The 17,117-nt window shown below is 29.3% G+C and overlaps 1 protein-coding gene across 3 annotated transcripts in view; it reads right to left on the reverse strand.

Annotated features, from left to right (window-relative positions):
* The window catches only part of LOC111624882 (la-related protein 4-like), a 171,708-nt gene that overhangs the window by 11,798 nt on the left and 142,793 nt on the right, over positions 1 to 17,117 (reverse strand). For all 3 annotated transcript variants that reach the window (XM_023367857.1, XM_023367856.1, XM_023367858.1), the window contains 3 exons: positions 6,351 to 6,393; positions 3,122 to 3,235; positions 747 to 952 (listed from right to left, as the gene is read on the reverse strand). In XM_023367857.1, coding sequence (XP_023223625.1) covers positions 747 to 952; positions 3,122 to 3,235; positions 6,351 to 6,393 — 363 coding nt within the window. The remainder of the gene's footprint in view (positions 1 to 746; positions 953 to 3,121; positions 3,236 to 6,350; positions 6,394 to 17,117) is intronic.

The raw sequence follows: 17,117 nt of genomic DNA on the forward strand, positions 1-17,117 counted from the left end.
CATCTGTGCAAGAAAGGACTATTGACATAGTAAGTACCTTATCCATTCTCCATAGATGCTTTGTTTTGTGGATGAATTCATAGTATTAAGTAAACTGAAAAAAATTACCATATTTTTGTAGAATGATTGGCATGCCAGAAACCCTGGGTTGAGCGGTATGCTGGTTAAACTATGACTAAAATATAAAATTAATCAGATCTAACAAAACTAGTTGTTAATTAAGCATTAAAGAAAACATTCTTCAGAGTACAATAAAATAACATTGTAATTAGGTTGACTTAAAATCAGGAAGTAATGTTCACAGTGTAGATTATATTTGTAAGAGCTCATCCTCCCTCTTTACAAGGAAGAATCAGCCTTTCTATAGAGTTCTTAGCTAGTACTGGCAGAACACGTGATGATTACTTTAAATACTCTGTATTCAGTCATATTGTTATTATTTAGTTTAATCTGCTGTTGTAATCTTTTGTTAGTTTGTTTTATTTGTGAATGTGTCAACATATACAAATTGATCTTGACTTTAATACTGTGACCTTAAAATTTTAAATATTTCTAACTTCCACATCCATAAATTCAATGATGTTTCCATCTCCTGTGCAAAGCTATACTTCAAAATTTGTTCATCAATGTAATACATTATTTTGTATATATTATATCAATAATGTAATTCAACATACTACAGTATACTTGTAATCCATCACATTTTATTGTAATTATTCTCTTAAAAAGAAAAAAAAGAAACATACACTTCAGGGGAAGAAGGTGGAGTTAGAACTACCGGAGGAAGATCTCCATTTGTTAAGGTTGAACTATCTTTCATGGTGACATTGGAATTACTCAAAGCTGATTCAGATGTTTGAGTTTTGCTATCTTTCATAGATGGCTTAACTGTACCTTTGACGACATCTGATAAACGACTTTCAAATATATCAGCATCATAGCCTTCAGCTTCCTGAAAATAATTAGGATAGATTAATAATGTGTTTTGAACATTAATTTCAATTATATATTATATTGATAGTATGTAGCAATGTAGCAAAAATTTGAGAGGAGATACTGGAAGCAAAATATTTAATAACTTACTCAGTTTAAAAATAACAGTAACTAAAGTGTACTACAAATGTGCTTTCAAAATGCAACTAACTAAATAGCTGCTAAATGATTCAAGAATGAAATATTAAAATAGTAATTTATTATGTCTAAAACTTTAATCGCAGACTTTAAAATAGCATTACTCTAATCCAGCCTAATACACCTATGTTTCTTTTGCACTCAGTAATATAGTGTATCTTTAAAAAGTTTTTTTCCACACACAAACAATAAACCTGATTTTTAAGTAATGCCAAATAATCTGCTGTATTATCAGGCTATGATAAGGCAAATTTAATAGTTAGATATAAAATATTTATTGTTTATGTATGTATATAAACACCATGTTGAGGTAAAATGATAGGTGGCTGAGAGCCATAGATGCTAAAGCTGTCCTAAGTTGGAACATGAGAACCGATATGGTTATATCTAAATTAATAGCTCTGGAAGTGAAGATAGAACTAAGATCCAAATAGCAAGTGAATCTGCACAGTGTGCAAGAGTTGCAGGTTTTATTCCCACTCCAGGAAGATTCTATTCTTCCAGAAATTGAATCAAAAATTATTATATTGATGATGAGATGGTGGACTAGCCCCTAATTCTAGTAAAATTACTTTGTATCTAATTATTACATTAGTCTTATTATAGTCCAATAATACAGCAGACCATTTGGCATTCTCAGATAGGCGATATTCCAAATATAAATCGCTAAAAAGCATTTTATGTTGTTCAAAATATTTTAAAACAAAGTATGTGGTGAAAATGTACACCACACACCCATGATAATTACAATAATAAACAATGTACAAATTTTATTTCAGCATGATTTCTTTTCAATTGCATAATAATAATACTTATTAGCTATGTTAGTCAACATTGATCCAAAAACTATACTGAAACTATCATGCTACTTGCCACAGTTATTACAATTCCAGGTTATCACTGTTCTTTGGGAGACGATGGCATTTTGTATATTATGTTCGTTACTTGTGATGGCACTGCATTTTTTCAACATCTCATTCAATTTGAAGTCAAGCTCATATTTAGATCAAGCCCCACATACCCAAGAATACCTCAATATCAAAAATATTCATATTTTTTCTGATAAGAATATCATTGGCCTAGACTTAAAAAAAACTGCATAGAAGAATGTGTAATTCATCTCAAGGATGGATTTGAATGAGAGAAGTCAGGACTTGAAACCATTTGTTCAACTTTGAAAATAATACCAATGAGTACTTTTTGAAATATTTTCTCTAATGTATCATATATATCCCTGGCCTGTTAAAATATTATGTTTGGTCAAATACTGAAACGACAACATTAATATCAAATACCAATACTGTTGTTTTGATATAATTGAAATTAAACCAATAAATTTTCTTTAAATGATTTTACTGAAAAATTTATTTTTAAAAATGTAGCATGATTCTCCTGACAAACTTCATTTCATAATGCATTTTACCTTAATTTCAGTACAAAGCAATTCTAAATTTTGTTATATGTCGGAAATGTCACAAAATTTTTTGAGATTTGTGCACTAATGTTGAAGTTAATTTTACAGAAAAAAATAATAATAATAATGTTAAAATTTAAACTGTGAAAGCATTGTGTTTTTCTTCACTTATGATCAGTATGCAAAACTTCACTATTATCAAATTTATTGCCAAAGTAGAATATGGCAATAAATCTGATTATTTTCATGTTTATACACTATGATCTATACAAACAACTTCAAATTTATATACTGTATGTTAAGAAGTTAACAGACCACTATATTTTGTTAGTTTTCTCAAAACAATGTTTAATGGTCACCAATTATTCTGAACAAAATAAATACAATAAATAATCACATCTGGAACAATTAGTTCAACAATCTTAACATATTTTAGTTATAAGTTAAATTTTCACTGTTAATAAATTATAAGACCACCATGAGAAAATAAATTTTTCCTAATGAAAGGGATTAAACTAATCATCTAATTTCTCTCATTTAATTTTAAAAAATTTGAATATAAATACTAATACTCACAAGTGACCCTGGAAGTGGAGGAAAAGATGAAGCCTCAAGATCAAATTTAGGGCATTCTTGTTTGGCACTGGGAGATTTGTTGCCATAGTCTAACCCATTTCCATTTGCATCACCCTAAAAATATTTACATTATGTTTCATATTAGATGAAATGTAAACATTATTAATTTATTTAAGAACAAAATATATTTTATTTCTGTATAATTTAATGCATAAATTTAACTTAAAAAATGAAATTTTTTTTACAACTTTTACTAACTTCAGTCAAATAAGCAGCTATTTTAACTCTTACATACATTATATACAGGGTGTGTAAAAAGTAACTAGGCATTGAGAAATTAGCACAAAGATGAAAATTCTTTGATGAACCATACTAAATGGAAATATGGATGACCTATATTAAATTTTAAGGTAAGCCACCACCAACAAAGAATTTCCCTCAGATCATGATGTGACAACCACTTCTCTGCATCTGCAACCAAATCTACAATCATTTTTAGCTTTAAATAAAAATTCTTGGTTGTTTCTGAACAGATTGCAGCATGACATCCCTTACACTGTATGCTATCATCTCTGCACAGCAACAACTGACTTTCACGTCTCATAGAATGCAACAATTTGCACTCATTCCTAAACAGACAAGTTGACAGCCATCTTTTTTGCCACTGGACGCGAGGTCTCTGTCACTGCCCACAAATTTTATTATGACTGCATTATTATTGCAAAATTTATAGCAATTTTATAATGCCTACTTGTTTTCTATCCACTCTGTAGAACATCATTCATTCCATTCAAACTATTTTCTGCATCCTTCCATTCACTCTCTTGCTGTTTATTCTTTTTACCATCCATTTCCAGGCAGTTGACAAAGTATCCATATCAAATATTAATAACTTGATTCTTATATTCTTAATTTTTCAACAACCAAAAGTTATCCCCATCCACCACTAATATCACTTTTGTCCCATCAAACTCCACCTTCATCTCCCTATCATATATTTCATTGTTAAGTGTCATGTTCTCCATCTCCCAAGTATCTTTCCCATTCTCCTTTACAGTGTCAGCCCAAGCAAAGTAGATAAATAGAAGTATACTTCTTGGGTGTTATGATTAAGAGAGGCATGTAGTACTTCATGTCCATTTACTGTAATGACATTTACAAATTTATTTGTATACCAAGCATGTTCTATGACCCAAGCCAGTATGATATAGCAGCATTTAGAACCATAGTGCAGATTGGTGGTAGCAAGAGCAACATCCAAAAATAAAAAAAAATTCAAAAACTGAGATAAACTTAATTTGTATGCTAGTGGAGTTTTATGGTTTGAGGGAAGGTACAGAAAAAAAAATATGAAAAATTTGCAATAAAATACAGGACAAGAAAGAGAAAACAAGAGGGTGAGAAGAATACTGGTCCGCTGAACTGAGTGGCAAGCAAGAATATCTGGTGTTAGATAGTAAAAAACCCAGCATAACATTGGTATTTAAGTAAAATAGAACAGTGTTCATCTCCCTGGAAAATAATAACGAGAAAAGTATGGAATACAGCACAGTATGAATTATAATATACTAATAATAGACTGAAGGCTCATAAAAAGCTTTACATTAAGGCAACAACAAAAAATTTATCAAAACAGATAAAGGAACAATGGGGAAATATACAAGAGTGGAGAACACAACACTGTTTAGTTTATTGCTGTTTTATGACACAAGGGTCTCATGGGCCATGCTGTATGAACATCCCGTATAACACAATGCTTTTATAGCATGGGTCCACTCTAACACAGTTTGAAAACTGGGTAAAACCCTCGTACAACATGAAATGTAATAAAGGGTGTGTTCTTTTATAACTCCGTGTAATAAATCTGATTTAAATAAGGATTTAACAGCACATTTTTTAATTTTTGAAACCTAACCCCCCTTTTCGTACTAGTTCTTTGTTTCGTGTAACATGGATTTGCATAACACTGCAGTTTTTGGAACACAATTCCTGTGTTATACGGGGATTACCTGTATTATAAAAATGACAAAAACGAAAACAGATGTTTTCATTATATGTGATAGAATTAACAATCATAATGAGCTAAAATAATATAACAATGTGACCAAATATAGTAATGGTAAAAGAATAATTAAAAAAACTGCATAAAACTAATCAACAAAAACAATAAAAGCAGACATATAAAGCATAAAATGCATGACCCAAGACAGGTAAAACAGATTTAAGTAATAAAATAAAATCTGATAAAATCAGAAAACAGTTTATAAGATCAAATCTCTCTTAAAACCTTAATTCTAAAAACACAAAAAGGCATATAGTTAAAATCTTTGCCACCTAAGGATTAAAAGTTTAAAATTGGACTAAGTAAAATATGCTTGATAGTTAACAAGTAGTGGCATGAAAGGCATTCAGATGGATCCTCACCCATTAGGAGATAATGGGTGAGACAACTGTTCTATAAAGAATTGTGCCTGGATGACTTCCTCTTGTTTATTCATGCAAATGCTCAATTCCCACAATTCTCTAACTGGCTTGATCTCATGCAGTTTATTGGTAGTCTGATTATTAACATTGCCATAATTCACATAGTTTGACCTTAATGATCGGTTTTAAATCACTGTAGAATATTGCTGGAGGGAACTGGCTGAATAGGAAGACAGAATTTGTTGCTATGTCAACCAATTCATTTCACCTTATGGCTGTCTCTGAGGTCCTAACAAAATCTGACTTGGTAGTCTCCATGAAAAAAAAGTTGGTATAATAGCTGCTAAATCTTCTGTATGAGACGTGCCAAGAAAACTGCAGAGAGTTAAAAGCCTGCATCATACCAAGTGAGTTTGAAAATATTATAGTGCAATGACATCCTTTGTTTATAATGTTTCAGTGTTTAAGTGGATGGCATACAGTTCAACAGAGAATACAATGATAGCTGATTTGGCACTTAGCAACAAAGCACATAAATAGAGTTTTAGATGACTGAAAAATTAAAAATTTAAAGAAGAAAGTTATTAATACTAAAGATGTGGATGCTTTGTTGATTTCCTGGAAATGGATGGTAAAAAAAGAACAAAAAGACAAGTAAGATATTTTCAGATTGTATCACCCAAAAACAATATTTGCAGACTAACTCTGAGGATAGCCAAGGAAAAAAAAAATAAATACAAGCTTATCATTATGATAATATTTGAGTTATTTAAAAAAAATACTTTAAATACATGAAAAAACTTACAGATTTGTTAACTTCTTCTTTCTTTTTTCTTCTGTTCCTATTCCTGCAAGATTTTTGTCATCATTATTTTAATATATGTTTTACGAAACAAAATATAAAATACCTATAGTAGATCTAACAAATCTACTATAGATATTTCACACATGAAAAGAGCATCTTGAAAAATATTACAAGTTTCTTCAAAAATATTTAATTTTAAGTAGAAATGCATCAACTTTGAAATCGTATTAGTGAAATCTGATAATTTGTGCGCTGATAGTGAATAATTGGTCAATTAATGCCATTGATGCTAATGATAATACTATTATTCTTTTTATTTGTTAATATAATTTAAAACTGATGTAATTTCGTATGAATTTCTGAATTAAATAATTCAAATTAATCTGACTTCATTTAATTCAGGTAATAGCAGGTCAAGGGAATGATTTCATGTTTTAGAATAAATATGACTGGTTAAAATGATAACTATTTATTTCTGTCTATCTATACCATCAGAAGTATAGATATGTATACTATATATAAATTCTATGTATAAATTCAATTCAAATAAACAAATACTTCTTTTTATATTATTGTTGTTCAAACTGTTTTTAAGTTATCTGATATAAATAACTTTGTATTACAATTTTACATCTAAAACAAGATAATTACAGTTACACATGCTTTTTAGAAACAAACAAACAACTCACAAAATAAACGTTTATTTCTGAGTTTTAAAATCTTATTGAAATTCTCTTAACTGAATACAATGTTTAGATGTGTTTATGAAATTTCACACTAACAAAAATGTTTAACATTGTATTAATTATTGGTTTAAATCTATTAATTGGCTGTTACGGTAAACTGAAATTAAATCAAAATTAGCAACTTAATATTTAACAATTTATAAAATAACAAAATAAACAAACACAAGGAAAAACAAATTGAAATAAGCCAAGATTAGCTCAAGGTTTTTCAACTTTAGTTTTCAATAAGCCTTGTAGGTTCTTTTACAATCAGCCATTTCTATTGATTTAGATAAGACTGATTTTTTTATTTATCTATTTTAAATATTTTTGAAGAACTACCTAAAGATTAAAAAAAACTATTGACGTTCTCTCCATTTCACATTTCTAACAGTCTCATCACCTATAAAATTAATATCATTTTCTTTTCTACTTTATATTTTATGCCATTTCCACTAAACTAGCAATATCTTGGCTTTACAAATAATTCCAGCATTACGTAAGGTAGACTTCAGAAAAAAAATTTTCTAACCCAACTCGAATTCTCTGAATTTCTTCAAAGTTTTTCACAAAGATTTTTCTTAAAGAACATTGGTGTTCATTTCATAATTGTTTTCATGCTATAAATTCATTATATTAAATTATCCAAAAACTGTCAGATTTCACTTATAGACAAGGTTTATGTTGTTCATTTTAGCCAATTCCTTGTATATATGTTAATGCAGAAGAAACCAGCTAAAACAAATATCATAAACCTTGTCTATAAGCACAATCCTGTGGTTTTTTGAATTCTACATAATAAGGATCCACTTATCTGTACCAAATCCTTAGGTGCTAAATTATCACATATCCTGAAATCTTATTTTCATGTTTATCCTAATCTGAGGTAATATTGAAGTTCTATTAAAGAAAATATTACTTGCAATAAAAGCAAAATGTATGTTACAGCATTACTCAGACAATTTCTAGAGATACGAACATTCTTTTCACTGATGAAAATATTTCAGTATGGAAGTGGCTTTCAACTGCCAAAATGATACCATGCATCAGGTAACTCTGAATGTGTCAAACTTCATTTTTCCAACAGATTTACTTCCAGCAGACTGAACTCAATCCATATCAGTACAAGACCTGCAAGAAGACACTCCAGTATTCACTATCTGAAACGATCTTTCACACACTAACACTTTTCCCTTTGGAGACCCTGTTGTAATGCTACTGATGAGTGACAATAGATTGAAGGTTTGTGTGAAAGCCAAAAGCAGCCATTTTATAAATGAATATATCCATGTATTTATGAGTATACTACTTAATCATATAACAATAAAATACCTTTATATTATTTTATTTCATTGAAATTACTTGTAACAGTATTTAAGGGTAAGACCATACACACACACACACACTATTATGTAAAGTAGTAGTTAATTAGCTCTCCCATATTAGACAGCTACTGGTGCATATAGTCAAACCATTTATACATTTTATACTATGTTAAATATTTTCTGCACAGTACTTATTCTATTATAAAACACTTGTTATACCTTCACTTACACACTAAATTTCAGCACTTCTTTTCCTCACTTGTGTGTATAACACACAAAAAATTGAAAAGTTTGAAACAATTATTAAAAAGCAAATTATTCATGCCCTTCAAACAGGTCCACACTAACATCAAGTTGCCAGCAAGTGCAAAAAGTACAGCAAATAATCCATAATATGCAATACCATTTCTAATGAATTTTCCATTTAGCAAATTCCACTGCCAGTCCAAAACTTTGAAAATTTTTGTTTCCACATTTTGTAGTGTGAAGCAATTTCCCTCATCCAATAAAATTCTATTTCCAGTTTTTCATGCGTTTTCTTTTTCACATGTATGCAAGCTAACCTTCAGAATGACACAATATTCTTTCAGTTGACTGGAGTTGACACAGACAATGTAACAGTCCACCAAAAAGCAACAAGCAAAACCTTTACATTTGAACAAAATATAAAAGAAAAACCATTATACATATAGTAAATTGAAACTTTGTTAACAATTTCATGTACAAATTCAGTTGTACAATGTTAATCTGAATATAGCTATCACAAAAGTGTACATCCATATTTACTGTGAAAGCAATTCAAAACTAGTTTCACTTATATTCAATATATTTTTCTCAGTTCTCTTGAAAAAACGAGAATGGGGTTTGATTAATGAAGTAGTTTTAATTTTTACTGGACACATCTAATTTTTAAGTGACTTTACTATGAAAAACCATTTTCTATAAATTGCATTTCTCAAAATACTTCCATAAAAAGAAAAATTTTCTGAAATTATAAAAATTATACTGTATTGACATTTTAATATAGGAGGACATTTTATACTATGTCAAAAACTATAATCATAAAAGCTTAAAATCACAATTAAACTTTACTTGCATTCAATAATGCTATCAGTCGTCATGTTTTTTGATAGTAAGTAAGTATATATTTATTTGTATTTCTAATTTATTGCCACTATTTTAAAGATCTCCAAAATAAATCTAAATGACCAGAAAATTATATTCCTAATGAAAGTGTTTTCTTATAAAAAAAACTAATAATAATTGGACATCTGTAATATAAGTGAACAATATATAAATTGACTTGGTTTCTACATATTCATAAAAATGTATAAAATATGAAATTTATAAGTCAAACATGAAAAGTGACATGTCAAAAGTGCTGCATTTGTCACAACACAAATCTCCCGCAGAGTAATTTATTGCTGTGATCGGTTTGTTACTATCTGCTAACTTTTTTGTTCTTTGTGAACATAGGTTGCTTTTAAGAAGTGCAGATTGTATTTACATACAATCTGCACTTAGTAATATAATTTTAAATACTTTAGTATTAACCTTAGAGACATAGCCCCTAAAAAATAATCTGTGTGAATGAAAATGTTGTGTTCCCGGTAATTGTAAGCAATGGATTTATGAAAATTTATTTCTTCAATTTAGTTTCAATGGATTACTTATTGTAAGCAAAGAACTAAGTCTAAACAAGTAATTATGAATTCAGATATGCTAACCTGAGAAAAGAACTATCATCAGCATAGAATCATATGTCACAGTTGGAAATTGAACTAGAGCAATGTTTCCCCATCCACCCCATTTCTGATATGACATCATTATAAATGTCTTAAAATTGGAGTAAACTATCTTAATTTACCAAAATGATAATTGTGACTTTTATTATCTGAAGTTTATTCTAAAATAAGTTTGTGTTTTCAAATTATAATGTTAATATAATATACCTAATAATTGTATTAACTAAATATATGAACAGGAAAAAAAATCCCTTTTATCATTCATAAGGTAGTTCTTAATATTTTGAATATTTATCAACAAATTATTTTCTAATAAATTTAAATTAATGAAATCTGCCATTTTCTCTACATCATACATAATAATATGTCACTACACTGTCTTTTTGCATAGGCTTTTCCAGAGTGCTTGATCATGATGTCAGAAGAATACAACATATCTTTGGATAAGTTTTCGTGTAACCGTGGTAACTTGATGATGTACAGAAACATCTTTAGACAGTCACTTGCAAACTGGAAGTATCTAGTCTGTTCATTCCACATTACTGGTATGAACATGCTGATTGGCGAGAGACTCGGCATATTAGTAATTCTATGTAGACAAAGTTGCTGAGCTCTTGAAGTCAATGTTGTCCAATTGGGTAGCTTACCTGATCAAACTCTTATTCCTTAACTCAATGTTACAAATAGCAGTAGCACTAGCATGCATATCCAAAGTCAACACTTTGCTTATGCCAGAGCTACTGAACCAATTCTTTGGTTCCCTCTGATTTAGTTTGATGTTTGGTTCGAATCTTGCATCATAACATATGATGGAGCCAATTTAGCATATACATAGTTTATAAAGACAATAATTTCTTATACCAATTTGAACATATTTTCATTTTAAGCATTGTACTAATGATGTACATAATTATCAAACATTGCATTTAAAAACTCAGTAAGTGTTAACTAATATTCACACATATCTTGATACACCTTATAGTATTGGTGTGCTTATTTAAAGGCATAAAAAATTATTTGTTAGCTTTTAGTGAGTTATCTGCAAGTCTGTCCTTCACACAGTTTCTGGAAAATTCATAACAGGCATCTCTGAATTTATGTATTCAGTATCATTGTAACAATTTTCAGCAACCTTTCCCCAATTTTTGATAATCACTTGATTAATAGGACTCTTAGAAATAAAAAGATTGTATAACTTCAGAATTAAAAACAAATTTTTTTTATTACATAGTAATTTAAAAACATTTAATTTAGTGTGATTTAGTAAAAAAGTTCTTGAAAAATATAATTTTCCTTTCACAATTTTAGTATATAAACTGTGAAACAATGTCATTAAAGAAATACGACAATTTCATTTTCATCTTGAATTTCAAGAAAAAAAAAAATTTGAAGAATTAATGAAAATTATGTTTTTATAAAAAAAAGCCAGCTTGGAAATCTTTGCACTTTTATGTTGCAACAAGGCGTGTAATGTTTTCATGGGCCATTTTTACCAGAGCCACAAACCTAAACCATTCTGGTAATAAAGATTGGTTGTTATAAAAAAAATAATACATGGCAATATTTTCTGTACATTTTTCATAACTCCTTGTTTATTACTACACAAGCACTGCTTAACAGCATAAGGACCAGTTCATTTCACCGGTTGATGGTTTATTTTGCCAGTGATAAAAATAGTCATGTGGCAAAATTTACATTATGTAGCAGAAATCTTGTTATCTTCTATTCTTTAATATGTACTGATTATTATTGTCTTGTTTATACTGCTTCTTAATTCCATTAAAGCAACTCATATGGATCATACACTATGTATTATTTGATAGTACTGTTACTTTGTTGTGTTACTGCACTAACTTACTACTACTATACTGTTTTTAAGTATAAAATTACATTGCTGCTTATTAATTATTATACTGGACTTGACAGTAAAGATTTTGAAAATTTTATGTCATTCTTTTTTTAAGCGATGTAGGGATGTAGGTATTAAAAAAATTCTAGTTTAACAAAATTTTACATTCTATTTCCAGTATAACAAATTTCAAAAATTTCCTCTCAAGTCTTTCGATTATTGAAAAAAATATTTCATTTACACACAACTCATTACTATTGTTTAAATTTACACTTCAATCTCATTTTTCTTGAGTAGACATTTATTTAAATTAGTTTCTGTATGTACAGCAATAAGCAGAGCCTATGTGAACACACACACAAAGATCAATTAGAATAAAATTGAACTATCATAGACGTTCACTTCAAATATCCAAATAATCAATATTGCATCATGACGTCTAAATGTTTGTCTATTTGACTGTTCATCAAATGTGTGAAAAAAATCATTAGATTACATCATTCACTAGCATTTCATGAAAGTAATGCTTATGATTTCAAATATAACAGTAAATTTCAGTCATGAGCAACCTGCAGTTTAATGGCTTTGGAAATTTTATTTTCCTGTATTTTGTCTCATGCCACTATACAACATAAAGTAAGCTGATCGTAAAGAACATTCAAACTAAACTTAACCAGTGAAAACATGAGAGTAATTATATAATTACTAGTTTACATCATTATTAAGTCTTTTAGTTCCTAGTATATTGGCAATTATGGAGCATGTTAGTACTCAACAAGCTTAAAGCCTGCAACACTAAGGATAAATGTAATATACCAGAAGCCTAAAAAGTTCCTGTACAACCCTCATCCAGAAAAAGTTGTTCATCACCAATTTACTTGAATCTACTGAGAAGTTTTCTTTACTTTTGGTTATTAACAAATAAAGTGAGTTTTTAATAAACAAATGTCTAACAACAAATTCATGTATGTCTGATGCAGACTAGTTAGGAAAAAAAAGTGTGTAGTATTCAAGAAAAACCAGAACAACAAATTTATCCCAAGTGTTCTATTTTCCAGATACTTTGATGACTTCATTTAAAAACAATTTCAGTTCTTTACAATTAATTTCAGATTTAAAATAAACATATAACCTATCATGTCACTTAATGCATACAGCTCTTAAAAATTTACCATATACACCAAACAAAGATTGAGAGAGTTAAAAAGTAACCAATAGCATTCATGTACCTAAAGTAAAATTATGACTAACTTATATTCAACTCCAATTCTTGTTAGTGTATGTGACCATTAGTTAGTTATAGTATGTACATTGGACAGACAGTACATTAGATAAACAGACTGCAATCAAGAACAGTCAAAAATAAATTTCAGACGACTCTCAAACAAGATTATTCTTTAATTTTGAGTACAAGTCTATTTGTTTTTCACAATAGTTCATACTGGAAGTAGCATAAGATCCACTAACTGAAAAAATTTACACACATACAGTAGAGCTTTGTTTTTACAAACAATTATTTATTCAAAACAGAATACTGGTACTAATTCCAGAAATTATGAATTTATGTAATAATGATTGGTGGTGATCTGTAGGCCTACTATCAAGGTATCTTGTTATCAATATTGGTGTTCAGTTTTACTTATTACAGTACAAATAATAGATAAGCAAGATTAATGAGTCAGAGCCAGACAGAGACTTCTCTAAAGAACACAAATGCTTCGTTGTGCTTAGAGATAACATTGACATGATTAGAAATGTCACCTGAAACAATTTGTTCAAGTTTTGCAATAATCAAGTAAGCAAGGGATTTAGCAGAGTTAGAAAGAAAAACTACATAAAACAAAGAAAAATAAGCAATTTACAAACAAAACATGAGCTTTTTTTTTATTTTATCATCATTTATCATTATTATTTGTATGTAAATCTAGTAAACACAAGGAAGCATAAAATCAAACAGTATTCTCTGATATACAAATAGTACTGTATTGTGCTTAAAAAAGATGAACTCTTTGACTTAGAAACATGTAATTTTAAAACCAATCTTTCAACAAAAAGGGCAACTGTTTTTAAACAGCAACATAATTTAAACAAAAAGTTAAATTGAAAAATTTTTAAGTGATTTTTCCCACGTAAAAAAAGTGATCAGGTTACCTAGTTGATATTCAAAACTATAACATACTACAGTATTACTACAGGTATGATCAATGTTGACAATTTTTAAGCCCTATATTTGCCAAAATCAGTGATATTTGTAACCCAACTTTATGTCTATTAAACTAATTATTAAACTATGTATCAAAGTGCAGGAAATTAATGAATTCTGTAGTCAGTTACAAAAGTATAAATTTATACCTTAATAAATTTTATAAATATTTTAATATACTGGAAAGAAATTATAAATTGTTTTGTTACACAATAATAATTACTAAAATAAAAAATGATATTTGTAATTTATTGGTATTATTTATCAATTTTTGCACTTTTGTTCTCATTTTTTTAAAATCAATTCATTGGCACCTTATCTCAAACTGAGGGTGAGAACAATAAGTATGGGAGGGGGTTCAGAAAGGGTTAAAATATTTTGGAAAAATTTTAATCAATGTTACATTATCAAGAGTATTGCAGATTATTCTCTCAAATTCACAATAAAGCATTTTTAAAATCTCAAAATGTTTAAAATTTAAAAATGCTGATTGATCTGGCAGTATATTATATTAGGGACTGTTTGATCCCTGAAGTTTTGCAATGCTCTCCTCAGTGTTGCAATTTATAATAATTCTTCACATAAACAATTAATTACTGTTGATTTTAAAAGTGACCTGCAACTGTAAACCTTTGTATTAACTGTCAAAACATAAAACAATTTTTTAAAAATTAAATAATTTGATGTGATTTAAAGTTCTGATTATGAGTAATTTTAATATATACTCTTACTGTGAGAGCCAGGACTTGACAAAAATTTTGGGAAAAACAAAATTTTCTTAAATTGGTTTAAGTCTCAGCAAAAAATTTCAATTTAATTACCGAAGGATGATCGTGTCTTTCACCCCAGAGTCACTTCCTTTCCTTTTTGATCAGTGGTGAATATTTGTAGTTAGTTCCTAGTGACACACTGAATGTGTCACTAGGAACTAACTACAAATATTCACCACTGGTCAAAAATTTATATATAAATGTTTATATAATCAATAAGCGGGTATCATTTTTTGTAATTGAATCGTAAAGTGCACTTCTTTTACCCAATTTATCTAGAGTCCAAGCACTTACATACACAAAAAAATTTCTGTGTCTGTCCAAAAGACAGTGATGTCAGTCCTAACAACTCTTGTCATTGCAAACGTGGTGTAAAAACTTCGGTCAAGTGGTGCCGAAGCATAGGTGGCACTTCGCACATTGTCACATTAAAATACAATATAACAATAAGTAAGACTTATTACACACACAAAATTAAAATTAATTCATTATATGCAATTGTGCAAGGTTTAGCACTAAGCGCACCAGAAAAATTTTCAGTGTTTTTGTAAGATGGTTTTGATGATATCAGATAAGGAAGCAATTATGCACATAAGAAAGACAAAAGTTTTTATAAAAGACAGATTTGTACATCTAGCAGTGTCCTCTAATATTAAAAATGTTTCAATGGAAAAATGGATTCTGCTATATTCATAATAAAGGTTGCAGCATTACTTCTTGCTGCCTGCAGATGGCTACACTTGGTCAGCCATAATCCACAAATGAAATCAACAAGACAGCTAATCAGACAAATTCCCTGACTTTCCAGGTATGTAGAAACCCTGCATGTATTATAATTCATTAATTATATCTGATCAACTGCCCATTGTTACTATCAATACCATCAACATGGATAAAAAAATAGATGACAATATTAAAAAACACAAGTATGCAGTTAACAAGAAACTGGACAATACAGTCCTAGCAGCATATGTTAGCCAACTTGATGTACTATACAAATTGGGGCAAAGCTAAAATTGTTGGACCCATCAATGACCTTAATTCACTCATACTTTGATGTATTAGAAATATACACAGCTAATAGAGACAACAGCTGTGCTCAGTACCATTATGTGGACACAGAGTATAAGCTGGGAGAAAATTTTCTGTAACATTTTAACTAATTTTACTAAAAAAAGTTGTAGCAAAATTCTAGAAACTAGCTAACATTTCTCATCCCTGATGCTGCCCAGAACAATACACAATACATTTATTGTTTAAACATTTGTTTATTCTTGTAGACACTGTATATTATTACAATGTACTGCACTACAAATCTAACCATAAATCTACAACCCACAATTATCATACATTATTAAACAATTCTTCTTGGGTTTTAGTCATACCAGGCAACAAATGCTGAATGAAAATCAAATTCCCATCTGGGGGAGTGTTTATGGAGATGTTTAAGAAGTCGCTGACATTTTTTTACATCAGGACAGTTTCCAATTGGCATTGTCAAGTTCATCTCACTGAAGCCGAAAGGTTTCAATGGGATGACATTAACAAAAACTAGTGGGTCTGAACGAACAAATTTGATAAATGTTGATATATGAGGTAATCTGAAAGAAGTCATTTACAACTATCATCTTATAAACTTTAGCTGATGACATATCCTTACATCTGACAGCAACAAATCTTTTAAACAAATCCTACACCATCAAAATTTGTTTTTAAAATTACAATATTAACAATTGTGTATTAGTTTATTGGAAACTGTATGTGTCTATGAAACAGAGAATAAACGACATCCCACATACATGAGGTTGTCTGTCTGTCAAGATGGACTTTTCTTTCACATACAGCAATGAGAGATTGCATTCAGTCAGTATTACAGTCCCATTTTAGAAGATATGGTGACATTAGGGTTGCCACCCAGCCAGTGTTTGGTTGGTTTGACCAGAAGTTTTAAATTGAGGCTGGTAGTCGACAAAAATATTAAGTTTCGGTAAAGCAGTTAAGTATAGACAAAAATTATATTTTAATTGAAAATAATATTAAATAAAATTTTCTCTGTGTTGAAACTATGCCCTCCTTTATGTTATACCTGAAACACCATTGGCAATTGGGATAATTAGTTTAAGAACTGTGAAGGACATAAGAAAATAAAG

This window comes from Centruroides sculpturatus, unplaced genomic scaffold (assembly GCF_000671375.1).
Source record: "Centruroides sculpturatus isolate CEXI.00-Female unplaced genomic scaffold, Cexi_2.0 scaffold476, whole genome shotgun sequence".
Lineage (NCBI taxonomy): Eukaryota > Metazoa > Arthropoda > Arachnida > Scorpiones > Buthidae > Centruroides > Centruroides sculpturatus.